This window comes from Camelus bactrianus, chromosome 25 (assembly GCF_048773025.1).
Source record: "Camelus bactrianus isolate YW-2024 breed Bactrian camel chromosome 25, ASM4877302v1, whole genome shotgun sequence".
NCBI lineage: Eukaryota > Metazoa > Chordata > Mammalia > Artiodactyla > Camelidae > Camelus > Camelus bactrianus.
Genome location: NC_133563.1, coordinates 37,841,268 through 37,854,702, shown reverse-complemented (window position 1 = coordinate 37,854,702; position 13,435 = coordinate 37,841,268). Strand labels below are relative to the sequence as shown.

Sequence of the window (13,435 nt, the reverse complement as noted above, 5' to 3'; positions counted from 1 at the left end):
GGAATAGTGCATGCTGGTTTGGACCGGGGTGAGAACATTACCGTCCACTGCTAAGGGAAGTCTATGAACTCTGCGGCCAGCTGAAAGAACTGAGTGCTTAGAAAAGAACCGCAAGGGGGAGGAGATGGACACTGGCGTGACCACTACCTTCAAATCCTGGGGGCTCTTCCTACCAGTGAGTGCAGCCAGGCTATGACAGGCCGGGAGGGCAGAGCTGGGAGCAGCTAGGGGTTAAAGGACAGATTCAGAGTTGTCCAGCGGTTCCAGTTGCCTGTCCAGGTGGTGTCTGAGTAGGGCTTGGACAACTGCCTATGCAAGTGCACCTGCTTCGAGGGGCCAGATGAGACCAGAGAAGTTCCCAACCCTGGCACACTGTCAGCATCACTGGGGGTGATTCCCTGGCTGCACCCCAGGCCTACTGAATCTGTCTGCCCTGGTGTGGGAATTTATGTTTTTCAGCAAGCCCTGACACCAGCCTGGGAGATCCTCCTTCCTCAGCAGTCTGGGTCCAGCCCAGCCCCTCCTCCAACACAGAGACCCCATTCCTGAGGTCTAGATATAGCCTGGGCCCCTCTAGCTCAGAAAGCCAGTCAGAGACACCTTCTGAGGGGATCTGGGAAGAACAGTTTGTGTAGCTTTCCCTAGTGGAGTTGGAAAAATCCTGCCAGATCTGGTTTAGTCTGGAGCCTTGGGTGTAAAAGATAAACTCAGGGGATCTGACCACTGATACACTGAGTGACCCCAGTGACTGTTTAATCCTAAAACAGTGCACAGGCCACCACCACGCTGCATGCCGGGAACAGAGTTGGGTGAGTTGTGCTGTGTGGAAAGCAGCTGCCTAGGTGGGCACATGCTCAGCCCAGAGTGGGTGCTCAAGAAAGGTTTATCGACTGAATGATATGGAAATAAATAAATGTAGTACATTATCATGAGGGAGGATGTATTATTTTCCAGTTGGAAGGTGGGGGTTAGAAACTCCTACCTGTGAACTTCTGATTCTGGCCTGTGCTCTGCTGGTTCTCCACATAATGATCTAATTTGGTGCTCACAGAAACCTTGTGATATAGAATTATTGTTGCCAACTTACCGATGTGGCTCAGAGAGGATATGTATCTTGTCCAAGATGACAGAGAAATGAGTGGCAGAGCTGGGCTACAAAGTAGAGTGAATGTCCCAGGATGCTGGGAGAGCCTTCCTGCCTGCCCACATGCCTGCTTGCTTAGGGGCACATGGCACACAGCAGATGAGCCCATAGACCATGTGTTGGCTCTCCACTCTGGGCCATCACTAATCTAGGGTCTCTCAAAGACTGAAACCCTGGGGATATGGAGGGAGCCCCACATGGAATGTTGCATAGCAACTGAAAAAGACAAGCACATGGACAACACTGGTATTGAAAACGTGTGTAGAGGACCCTATGGTTCTGTCTGCCCACTCCAACATCCTGCGTCTCCTGAGTCAATTCCTAGTAAGACTTGTGCATCTACCTCCCTCCCTCTCCAACTGCTTCTGTTTCTCTGGAGAGCCTGACCAATGTATCTTTTTTCTAATTAGGAAACAGATTTGGAGAGACTAATAACTTGTTCAACCTTACGGTTAAGTGTAGAGTTGGGCTTTAAGTTCCAAAGAAGATTTTCTTAACCACTATGCCACACTGTTTATATTCATATAAAAATAAAAACCCTTCTATCCAACTGAAAAGTCTCCACATCAAGGTTCATTTTTGTCCATCATTTACTGACCCACGGGCACGTGCAGCCTGCTCCATACTTTGTATTCAGAGTCCAAGATGGTGATTAAGTCAGCTCCTGGGCCCTTGTGTGGGGTCTAGAAGCTCCTCAGAGGACCACCTTTCTTTAGGGCCTTTATTTCTGGGACCTGAAGCAGATACTTCTCCTACACAAGTGGTTACTTCCTGGACTCTGACATTCACAGGGACCGCTTCCCTGGTGCCTTGCTACTTCTCACTCAGTGCCCCCCCCCCCCCACTCTGTGGCCAGCCCTGGCCCCAGGTGGCTTTCTGCTGAGACTGTCCACTACCAGTGTCCCTGGCCTGTCCTTGGTTGTTGACAGAGCCTTTCCAGGAGCTCCTCTTATGGAGATTTGCTGTGTTCTTGGTGGCATGCAAAGGATTCTATAGCCGTCCTGCCAACTATCCTATGCAGTGCCAACAGACTGCTGTCCCTGTTCCCAGAGGAGCAAACAGGCACCATGACGGCCAGTAAGTGCCTGGGCTGGCATCAGATCCAGCGGACCCTGAACCTGGTCTCCCAGAGACCACTGGGTCACTTCAGGGAAGAGCACGAGGCTGGAGCCAAGGATCCAGGCCCGGGTGGGAGGAGGGACAGCAGCAGCCCCGGGTGATAATAGGGTCAGCGGGAGGTGCAGGAGAGTGGCGGTTGAGCTAGACACACTCTCGCCTAAGGCTGGACAGAGGCTCAGGAGCAGGCCTAGAGCGCAGAGGAGGAACAGGAGGGTGACAACGGCCCGGAGGGTGGGTGGGAGGTGGGGCGTGACCCCTGTGCCCGAGTCACGAGGTAGCGGGACAGCGCACAGACTCCCGGCTGTACCTACGGACCCAGAAGCGGTCAGGGGACGAGAAAGATAATGTCTTGTTCAGCCACATGCTGACAAACCCGGGCGGGCACAACAGGTAGAGAGGGTGCCCTGAGGAGTCCTCGTCTGGGTCCTGCCAGTCGCTAGGGGTTCTCGGGAAGTGCTAAGTGGATCAGACGCAACGCTCGAGAATCCGAGAATCCAAGAATCCGTCCCAAGCCCGCAAACACACATGCCGTCCAGGCCATGTCCGCGGCATTGCCTGCAAAGGGAGGACAGCCCGGCGCCTAGGCGTTGAGGCTTGGGGCGGCCAGCTCTACGCGCCGGGAGCTCCCGCCCCACCTCCAGCTTGGTCCAGCCCGGCCGCCGCGCTCTGGCTCAGGTGCGCCACCTTCTGGATGGCCCAAGATGGCGTGGAGGACTGCCGGGCTCTGCTCTCGGTGCTGTGGTGCAGGCATCCGAGTCCAGCCTCGGCGCTGAGGCTGCGGGACGACCTTTCTGGAGCACAGGCTGCCCCTGCCGCTCCCTGCCCGCTCCGCTTGGGGCCTGGCTGCCCCAAGGCCGAAGCCTCACTTTACCCGTGCAGTATTAGGGACAGAGGGGAGTCGGGAGAAGGCGGGCTTCCCTCGTCTTCTAGGGCGTCATAGTGCACCAGCAAAAATTTAAGGTGCCTTGACCCTGGTGGGGGAGTCCAAAGCACTCGGTGGCCTCAGGGCCGTGGGAGTGTAGCCCGGGGAGGCGAGCAGCCCAACCGCAGGGCCCGCTGGTCGGAATCACGGGGACAGGAAGAATGGGGATGCGGGACTCAGAGTTGCAGCCTCCCGAGGTGCCAGTAACTCCTCAGCCGGGGGAGTCTCAAAACTGTCCAGGGGGGAGCAGGGGGGCAGGGAGAAGGCACCTCACCCTGCTGAGCTCTTCCCTTTACCACAGGGGCTGGAGGTCTGAGAGCTACAGGGCAGTCAGGGCAGATCTGAAGATGGCCAAAGCCCCACCCAGCTGCAGCTGCCTACACCTGTCAAGAGGGGAACCTCCTGGGCCTCCAGCTTCCCCAGGCAGCTGTTAAGGCTGGGCAGGGGCGCCCTCCCCTGAAGCTCGTGGGCCTCAGGCAGCCACAGTAAGTGAAGAGGCAGGGCGAGAAGGCACAGAGCAGGTTTGAGGGCTTGCTGCACGGAGAACACACTACACGCATCTTCCCAGACATGGGAGGGAACGGAATTATCAGAGATCGCAGCCCAAGGTGAGAGCCGGTGGTCTGGGCCAGCCCTGTCTTTGCCTGACCCGCTCTGGGTCTCTGCATCTGGAAACACCCATCTTGGGGTGCCCGACCATCCCTGGCTAGGCTCCGGGTAAGTCCTGACGCCTCCAAGCCTCGGTCCCCAGTGAGCTCGGTGGGCTCTCCCTTAGGCCTGTCACTCCTCTACTGAGACAAGCCCTCAGGGATGAGAAGCGACCCTGTGGCCTTCCACCTGTTTCCATCGAGTAAAAAGAATTTATTCGGGACATGGCACGTGGTGCTGGTTGTGCCAGCCAGTAAGGATGAGAAGGCAGGAGCCCTCCCCGCCATCCAAGGCCGCTGCCCCACGTCCCTCTGTGGCCCAGCCACGGCCCCTGCGCCCGCTACTCCCGGTAGTGGACCCTCTGGTGCTGGATGAGCTGGGAACTCTGGCTGAAGGCCTTGCCGCAGGCGCCACAGGCAAAGGGCTTTTCGCCCGTGTGGGTCCGCAGGTGCCGGAAGAAGTGGGAGCGGCCGCGGAAGGCCTTGCCGCAGTCGGGGCACTCGTAGGGCTTCTCGCCCGTGTGGATGCGCTGGTGCTCGATGAGCACGGAGCTCCAGATGAAGGCCTTGCCGCACTGGCTGCAGGCGTACGGCTTCTCGCCCGTGTGCAGCCGCTGGTGCCGCACCAGGTTGGAGCTCTGGCTGAAGGCCTGGCCGCACTCGCCGCACTCGTACGGCTTCTCACCGTTGTGGATGCGCAGGTGCTGCGTGAAGTGTGAGCTGTGGCTGAAGGCGCGGCCGCACTGGCCGCACTCATAGGGCTTCTCGCCTGTGTGGATGCGGTGGTGCTGGATGAAGCCCGACCAGCCACGGAAGCGCTTGCCGCACTCGTGGCAGGCATAGGGCTTCTCACCGGTGTGGATGCGCTGGTGCTTCAGCAGCAGCGAGTTGTACTTGAAGCTCTTGCCGCAGGCCTCACACCTGTGCGGCTTCCCGCCCTGTGGGCCGGCCGGCCGGGCCCCGGGGCCCACACCCAGACCGAAGCTGTCCCTCAGCTCAGCAGCCCGGTCTAGGACGCCATCCGTCCCGGAGGCTCCCTGCGGCCGGCGCCAGGTGCCTCTCTTCTGGGTGCAGGGCCCGGCCCCAGGCGGCTGGCCTGTTGGCTGCTCCAAGCTGGACTCTGGCCCAAAGCTGTCCCCACACTTGGGTCTATGGGGAAGGCTCTGCAGAAGGGTCCTCAGCACCCCCCCGTCCTGGTCCACCTTGTCTTCAGGACCGTGTGGGTGGGGGGACGACAGAGCCTGCGCGGGCTCTGACTCGGAATCTGAAATGGGAAACGGAAGAGGCAGATAGCACCTGGCCACCCACCAGACCGTCCCTCCACAGGGACCCCGCTGTCCCATTCTAGGTGACCAGCAGGGAGCACCACTGTGCCGGGGACCAGAGTGGGGGGAGGCCTGAAGGAGATTCAGACTCAGAGCCGAGCAGCGAGGCCCCCTGTTCCCAAGGATGCTGTCCAGAACCCCACGGGAGGGAGGCTCCAGTTCCCAGGGTGCTCCCACTCCATTCGCCCCTCAAAGCCAAGGAGACGCCTCTCCTGCAGCTCTGCTGGCCCATGCCACTGTAGACTCCTCCAGGGACCAGCCCACCTTCCCTGCCCACCTGGGAGTGTCTACTTCCCAGGGACTGGACTGCAGACACCTCCAGGATCTCCCAGGTGGGTGGAGACCCCGAGGGGAGATCCCAAGGGCCTCTCTGGGGGAGAGAGGCAGGGGTGGGTGGGGAGGGACACAATGAGTGGGCCTGGATTAGTGAAGCCCCAGCCGGGCCTCAGTGAGAAGGGGACCACAGTTTGATTTAGAGGACAAGTGGACGCTGAGGGCACCACACTGCGGGGCCAAGATGACTCCCCAGCTGCTAGCCTGGGGTCGCAATGGTGCCAAGTTGGACACTCCAGACAGGCAGGCAGCTGTGGGGGCCTGGACTGCATTCACAGCCTCGGAGTGTGTCAGCAATGAGACTGGGACTGAATAGGGGGAGGGCTGTGGGGCAGAGAAGTGAACTCTGGGTCAAGCACAAGTAGGGCCTTGGGGCCCGGCGGCGGTGGTGCCCAAAGTGGAGGGCACTGTGCAGAGCCTGGTGGGCGGTAGCCACGGATGCATGCCTTCCTGGGCAGGGCCGCAGGGCAGGTTCTGTCCACTCACCCGGCCAGCAGGTGTCTCTGCCAGTCTGGACCTCCTCCACGTTCTGGAGATCCAGGTCCGACAGCTCCTCCTCCTGGGGTGGCTGGGAAAGCACCTCAAGGCTGCAGCTGGGGAAGCCTGGAGGCACAGGGCGGCTGGGCTCATCTCCCCCTCCTCTAGAATCAGTTGTACCCCCAACACACAACACACTTCCTTGCCTTTTGGAGGCAGAGAGCCAGGAAGGGGTGCAGTGTTCCGCAGATGGGGAACCATGACACTGTCTCCCTGAGTGTGAGGACCCCTGAAACACTGCCTGGCTGCACTGCAGCGGAGGGGGGGTGTGTCCTAGAATAGCCACCTGTGGGCTGTTCAAGTGCCCTCCCAGCCCCTCAGTGTGGGCAGGCCTGGAAGCACCGGCCTCTCTGGCCTGCGGCCCTCACCCCCTCACTCAGCCACCGGCGGCCCGAGGCCGTGACTCTGCCTGCCTGTGCGGCCCCGCCCTGAAACGCCCTCTCACAGAGCGCAGCGCTGCGCCTCCAGATGCTGGGCGCCTCCAGGGCGGCTACGAGGAGGGGCAGCTTGGCCTGGACTCGGAAGGCCGCCCTCACTAGCTACAGTGACAGGCTTGCTCCACCGTGGCCAAGGTCCCCAGGCCCAGGGCTCAAGTGGATGCCATGCTGCCGAGGCTGGCATTCCAGGGTGGGCAGTGGGCACTGTATTGGCTGGAAGCGGTTTGCCTTGTTTGTAAAAGGGCACAGAAAGTGCGTCGCTGGGCCTGGCCATGGGGAGGAGTAAGCCGGGGCAAGCCGGGGTAGGGGACGGCCAGGGGACAGGTAGCGTTCAGGTCTCAGGGCAGGAATCCACCTGGAAAGGCTGCCCCCCAGCCAGCGGCTCCTCCCCACCTCCAGGCTGTGTGCCCCCAGGGTCCAGCCCTCCTCCATCGTTTGCTCTTGCCCACAGACTGCCCCTTCTGCTGCAGGACTCCAGACCAAACTTTCCAGCACTCTGGAAGCATTGGCTCTGGTGGGTGCAGTGCTGGGTACCAGGCCCTAAGGAGTTGTGCCAGGCTACTCCACTCATCTGCATCTCTGAAAGGTGCCAGAAGAGGGGCTGCGCCCTCCACATACCCCCACCTGCCTGACCTCCCTGCTCCGGAGGCTGAGGGAGGGGGTGGCCTCCAGCTCTTCGCTGCACGACCCCAGCTTCATGCCCAGTGCCGCCCCGACCCCAGGGCCGAGGCCAAGTCCCCTCTGCCCATGCTGTTCCCTCCACCCCTCCAGCCAACAAAGGGCTCCCCTTCTAAGGATTCCCTCTGCTCCCCAACACCCTTCTAGTCCTGGCATCCAGCACTGTGCTTAGCCACAGGGGTTTAGAAACTGGTTCTCGAAATGACCACGTGTGTGGGGTGGATGTGGGAGATCACTGGGATCCAGATCTCGGATAGGCCTGAGGGACCCCGGGCTTCTTGGGGTAAATGTCCCCGAACTCTCTTTCTGGCCCATCTCACTGACTCTGGGGTGGAAGTCGAGAGGTTGGGGTTCCAGACATCCTGGCCTGCCTGGCTGGAGGGCCCTGGGCAGGTACTTGAAACCTGGGGTCTTTTCTGCAAAGGCCTCTGTGGACCCCAGTACAATGCAGAAACCAGCAGCAGAGGAAGAGAGGGGTGGTCTCTGCCCTGGATAACAGCTTGGACAGACGTTGGCCAGGCCTGTGTTCATGGGGAGGCGTGAAGCCCCGACTCCCACTCTGGCCTGCCTGACTCCATCCCTCCTCCTCCTCTACACTGGTGCCCTCTCCAAAGCCTGCCCAGTGGCCCCATGTCACTCTTAGGGTCAGCCCTGGCTGCTTCCCTTCCCAGCAGGGCCCTCTCGTTTCTGGCACAGCACAGGGAGGGCTGAAGCTGCTGGCCATAGCCAACATTCCCTCCCACTGGGCAACCCCCAGGTAACTGGACATATGGTTCAGAGGACCAAAGACCAGCCTTCTGGGCCCCTGCTGCCTGTGGTCAGTGGAGACCGGGTCAGGGGCAGCAGCCTCTGCATGGGTTGGGGGCTTGCATGCCGGGGACCAGCCTTCTTATCCTGCAGAACAGCCCCTCCCTAGTCCTCCGTCCTACTGGTTCGCCTCCCCAAGAGAAGGAGCCACAGCTTGCTGGGCCCAGTGTGGGCCTGAGTCAGACTGACGTGGTCTGAATCCTGCTAGTCTCCACTGGCTCATATCTGGGCTTCCTGGGCCCCATCGGAAACATGGAGACAGGAGTTCCTACTTCCAGGCTGGTGTGACGGTGACTTGAGAAACTGGAGGCAAAGTGTAGGCCCCCAAACTCTGACTGCTTAAGGGGCGGGCAGCAGGGCCCAGAAGGGCATGGTGCTGGGAGCCTTGGGTCAGTCCTGACACTACCGTGGAGAGAGAAGCAGCTGACTCAGCATAGGCCCACACATTGTACATGGGGAGGGTGTCGGGGCTCCTCGCAGTGGCACCCAGCTCCACCCCACCCACGCCCACCCACACGCCGCAGCCGGCCCACAAGGCCACGCAGGGGGGTGGGAGGGTTCCTGGAGTCAGGCGCAGCACAGGGCACGCTAGGAAATCCCAGCCCAGTCCCAGGCTGACCCAGTATATCCAGGTGTGTGTGACCTTGCGCCACCCCCTTGACCTCTTTGGGCCTCACTGTCCTCATCTGTCCTTGCCCACCTGGGAGGACTGTCCCTGGGTTTCAAGACCATCCACACAGAGCCCGTGGCACAGAGCTGGCACCCAGAAGAGCTGCTGTTCAACAGATCTCAGATGCCATCACATCACTCACTGCAAAGCCACGGCAAACCAAGAGCGAGAACACTGGGCAGAGTGGGCCCTGCTCCTGGCCCAGTGCCGGCTCTTCAGGGCAGTGGTGCAGGCTGTGGGGACCTGCCCTGAAGGGCTGGGACACATCTGGGCCCTCACCCTAGCTATCACCAGCTTACTGTGGTGTGAGACTAGAGTGACTGTGAGAGGGGTGAGGCCAGGCCTCTTGTGGAACGTGGGCCATGGCAGGAAGCCTGGGGACTCCCTGACATCTGAGTGCCAGCAGGGTTGAGGGGCACCATGCACCACAGAGCTTGGATGTCATCCCCCAACCAGCTGTCGGCTACTTCCACTTCGACACCCCCAGATCCTGCCAGGGTTGGGGTGGGGGGGAGCAAGGCTGGCAGCTCCATCCCTGCAGGTCCCTGGGGGTCCCCACCCAGACCAGCTTGCCCAGAACTCTGGACACTCTTTTCCTGGTGTGGGAGCAGAGCTCAGAGAGGAGACTGAGATAACTTGCTCCCGTCACACAGGACCTGGCCACTGAGGCTGCTGTTTTCTGATTCCCTCAAAGAACCACAATCTAGGGGACTGTTCCCCAGGGAGCCACTGCTCACACTGCTTGACCCCTAGCCTCAACCACCACTGCCCGAGTCCCGAGCTGAGCGCTGGGGTGCAGGAGCCCTAGCACCCAGTGAGCTGCCTCAGTTCCTGCCCACGGTGACAGTGCAGTGACACAGAGGGAGCGTGGTGGCAGGACAAGTACCATGTTGATGACTGTGGAGGTGAAGCTGGGCCTCGTGGTGGTGGTGGGCTCCAGGTGTCCCCGGTGACTCGAGACCGATGGGGGACAGGACATGAAGGGGCTTCTGACTGTCCCCCAGGGCCGCCATCTTCCCCCAAGGCCTGCTGAAGATATGCACACCTGGGGAAATGAAAACCATGGCAGGATGAGGGGGTCAGAGGGATGTGCGGGGTGGGGATGAGCGTGGCAACGTCAGCTGTCAATCAGCCACAGGTGAGCTGGAGGCTCCTTCACTGGGTGAGAGGAACAAAGTGCTCAAAGGTGACTGGGATCCCTGGCATGTTAATAACCACGTGGACAGCACCAGCACACCTGCAGGAACTGAATGGAAGCTCTCGTCCCAGCAGAGGTCTGGAGTGTCCTCCCAACCCACGGCCTTGTCCACAGACAGAAGCAAGCTGGTTCTTCCAGAAAAACCCCCCATATCATAGCTGGGGGCCGCTGGCCCTGAGGAGGGCAAAAACATTGAACCCTGCCTGCTGGAGCGTGACCGTTCTAGGATAAATCTTAATGGGACATTTCCAGGTAGGAAAACCCTCCTCAGAGCCCTCAGAGGCTGCGGCCATGACACACCACACGCCCGCCCCGCCCACGGCGCCCTCAGCCTCTTTTGGGGTCAAAGACACTTTTCTTTACTCAGGTTTGCCAAGACAGCTGGGTCCAAAGTGAGAAGGATTTGTCTTTCACGCTGTGATGAAGTAGGATTCCTTATCTGGGGCAAAAAAGGGGCAGGGGAAGGAAAATGTAAAGTGCATCCAGCAACAGCACAGACAGTCCCTGCTTCCTTGAAGCAGGCAAGCAGCCCCAACAGGGCTCCTCAACAGTGCTGAGGCCTCTGGGGTCAGCCCTCGTCCGACCTCACCTCCTAGTGACGGGAAGGGTCACTGGCAGCCAGGTAGGTGGACACGGGGTGGGGCTGCAGTCATGACATCCAGGTGCAGATCCTTACCGCCCCCACCATGTCAGAACTTGTTACTCGGTTAGTTTCCGGGAGACTTATCTGTGAAAGGGCAGGTTCACCCCTACCCTGGCTGTCTGAGGGGAGGTGGCGGTCACACAGGGACGCCAGGGCAAACTCTTGAGTGCAGGCTCCATGCTCACGCCGCTGCAACAGGTTGAAGGCAGAGGGGACACAAACGCCACGGGCCCAAGAGCAAACCTTCCTCACCCCCTCTTTCCCAGCTTGAAGCCTGCACCCCGTGGGAGAGGGCCCAATCTCGGGGCGCTTGGCAGCAGAGAGCAGGCTGCCCGGCTGAGTCCAGCAGCGGCCCTCGGGCCAGGGGCAGCTCTTGGGCCTCAGCTTCCCAACTGCAAAGTGGGCATCACGACAGCTCGCGTCCCGGGGTTCCGGGCGCGTGGGGAGGCGCCCCGCAAACGGACACCCGCGACCGTCAGGGGCCAGGGCACCCGCTGCGGCCCGCCGCCCGCGCCCCCTCGGCCCGGCGAGGGCCAGGGTCGCGGCGGCTGCGGGGATGGCGCAGCGGGGGCGGGGCCCGGCCCGCCGGGGCGATACGCGAGCGCGTGCTGAGCCGGGCGCCCCGGCAGTAGCCAGCGCCCCCGCCCGGATCCCACTCACCTTCCGAGCGGGAGGTGGCCGCCCGCGCGCCGGCCGGAAATGCACCCGCGCCCCGCCCCGCGCACTTCCGGGACGCTCTGGGCGCCCGGAGGACTGCCGCCTCGGTGGCCGCGCGAGGCGGGGCTCCCCGGGAGGTGGGCGGGGCCTGTGGAGGCCGGCCACCCCTGGTTCGTCCCCTGGGCTCGCGGTCCCCTGTCCACGCGGTTTCAGGGCAGCGCTCGTGTGGCAGGATCCCTCCTTGCGCAGCGAGGGCTGGATTGTATACCACAGCAAAGGTCTTCTACCCCCTGGAATTCTCCCGTCGGTAATATTAAAAGTTCCGCCCGAATCATCCTCGGAGGGCTCTTGCTTTTTTCGGAGTGTTTCTACGAAGGGCCATCATTTGCTGGGGAACTTGCTGAAAGCAGATTCTTTCTGCCTTTTTTGAGGGTGTCTCGAATGCCTCCTAAACAGCCCTGTCATTGAAATGTGTTCCAAAATCTAGGGGCTTAGGAGTGTGTTACAGATTTTGCCAAAATCTTTTTGTGGAATTCTTCCTGAATTTCCTGATTTTCATCCAAAGCCTCTTTCTCAGCCCACTTCTTACAACCGGAAGGAGGGTTTAAGCGTCACCCCCTCTTGTGGGGAAGAGCAAACAGCTGGAGAAGGATTCCATGAGGCGATCCAGCAGGGAAAAACGCCCACAGGCGCTACCCCTGAGCCCGGGCAGGCAGACAGCAAGGAGACAGCAAGGGAGGAACCACCGCCAGCGGCCCCACTCCCGAGGATCTCATCAGGGAGCGAGCGACCTCTGGCCCCAAGGTGGGTCCTAGGCAGCAGAGAAACTGGAGGATCAAGGACATGTGAAGGACCAAGGGTGTGGGAAGGCGCTGTCCTTGGTGGGGGTGAGACCAGGGAGAGAGCTGGGGAAGAGGCTGAAGCACGCTGAGAGCTGGAGAAAAAGAGCCTGCACCTGGGGCAGCAGATTCCCGCCAATGGCTAGAGGCTGCAGTGGTAGTGGAACCGCCTGCTCCACCAGCCCCGCTGGTTCTATAGTCACCCCTGCTCCCCTCTGCCTGACCTCGGGCCAGGCTCTGGGCCACGATCTGGGGGACAGTGTGGAATAGGACAGGCCCCTGCCTCAAAGGGCTCTCTAAGGAGGTGACATCCAGGAGGAAGGGGAGGGAGGAGGGCAGGCTAGTCACACAAAGGCTGGAGGTGAGAGTATTCAAGTCAGAAAGAGTGTGTGCAAAGGTCCCAAGGCATCATGGACTGTCATCTCTGATGTGGAAGACCAGGCAAGCTGGTGCGTGGTGACAAGGGGAGGGTGAAACGAGCTGGACCGTGGCTTGAAGCCAATTCAGAACCTGGGTTTCACTCTGCTTGCACCAGGAGCCACTGAAGGTCCTGAGCAGGGGAGTTAGGATCCATTAAGTTCAATTTGCAGTTAAGGTCAATTTGAGGTGGCAGGAGAGATGGGCTGAATGGAGGAGGCTCAGTAGGGCCCCATATGGGGACAGAACTGACAGGACTGGCTGCTGGCTGGGACATGGGGCATGAGGACTCAGTATTTAGGCTGGAGTGTGGCTGATGGCTGCTTTTGGAGATGGGGAGACGGCAGGGTAGAGGAGGGGGCTTGGGATGGAGGCCATGTCCTCCCCATGGAGGAGACAGGTAGCTGTGGCCTGGACCTTCACCTGTTCTCTTCAGTCTGTCCGGCTGCTTCAGTTTCAGAGGGCTGGGGGCACCTTCTGTTTCCCATGAGGTGGGGAGACCTGAGGGGTTCTAATCACTCCTATGGAATCTTCTAGCCAATCACCACTTGTCCGCCTGCCTCTGCCCCACCTTTGGGGGGACCTAGACGCTGTCCCCAGGCCCTGCCAGGCTTCAGAACGAATGGGCACCTTGCCAAGTGCTCAGGCTTCTGCTGAAAGCTGCCTCTCGTTTTCCAGCTTCTAAAACCTTGCCAACAGCTTGTACCCTCTCTTGCCCTTGAATCGCTTTAGCCTTTACCTATCATCACGGTCTAGCGGGTCCCCACCCTCACTTTATAGGAAGCTGAGCAACTTCCCTGCCCCCACCCACCAGATGCCAGTAGCACCTGCCCTCAGCTGACAACCAAAAATGTTCCCAGGTATGCCAGCGTCCCTTCTGAGGGCAGAATCCCCCCTTGTGAGAACAGCTGCTCGAACGAAGGCCACGTGAGCAGGTGCGCAGAGAGGGGGACAGATGGGAGCCCATCAGGACTCAGGACCTGAGGGCGGTGACCCCAGGGGCTCAGGAAGTGGGCAGGGTCACGGTGTGCTGCAGGCACCAAGCAGCCCGCACGCCTAACC

At 60.5% G+C, this 13,435-nt stretch overlaps 1 protein-coding gene across 6 annotated transcripts; it reads right to left on the bottom strand.

Annotated features, from left to right (window-relative positions):
• Window positions 1-4,021: 4,021 nt before the first annotated feature.
• Window positions 4,022-11,234, bottom strand: GLI4 (GLI family zinc finger 4). 6 transcript variants are annotated; one of them, XM_045521277.2, is made up of 5 exons: window positions 10,407-10,706; window positions 9,857-10,256; window positions 9,506-9,664; window positions 5,977-6,093; window positions 4,022-5,096 (listed from the first exon to the last, which is right to left on the bottom strand). In XM_045521277.2, the coding sequence occupies exons 2-5, from the start codon at window positions 10,008-10,010 to the stop codon at window positions 4,174-4,176; spliced, it is 1,353 nt and encodes a 450-aa protein (XP_045377233.1). In that variant the 5' UTR covers window positions 10,011-10,256; window positions 10,407-10,706; the 3' UTR covers window positions 4,022-4,173. The 6 variants fall into 6 exon arrangements, with proteins under 6 accessions (XP_045377233.1, XP_045377234.1, XP_074208976.1 ...); XM_045521278.2 differs by lacking the exon at window positions 10,407-10,706 and having other exon boundaries at window positions 9,857-9,991; window positions 10,181-10,195; XM_074352875.1 differs by lacking the exons at window positions 9,857-10,256; window positions 10,407-10,706 and adding an exon at window positions 11,121-11,234.
• Between the last annotated feature and the right edge of the window lie 2,201 nt (window positions 11,235-13,435).

Excerpts from the sequence above, each read along its gene's own strand:
- GLI4 (XM_045521277.2), bottom strand. The coding sequence starts at position 10,010 with ATGTTTTTGCCCTCCTCAGGGCCAGCGGCCCCCAGCTATGATATGGGG. Across the intron at positions 6,094-9,505 it reads CCTCCACAGTCATCAACATG|GCTTCCCCAGCTGCAGCCTT; the intron begins GTACTTGTCCTG and ends CTGTGCCTCCAG. Across the intron at positions 5,097-5,976 it reads CAGAGACACCTGCTGGCCGG|ATTCCGAGTCAGAGCCCGCG; the intron begins GTGAGTGGACAG and ends TTCCCATTTCAG.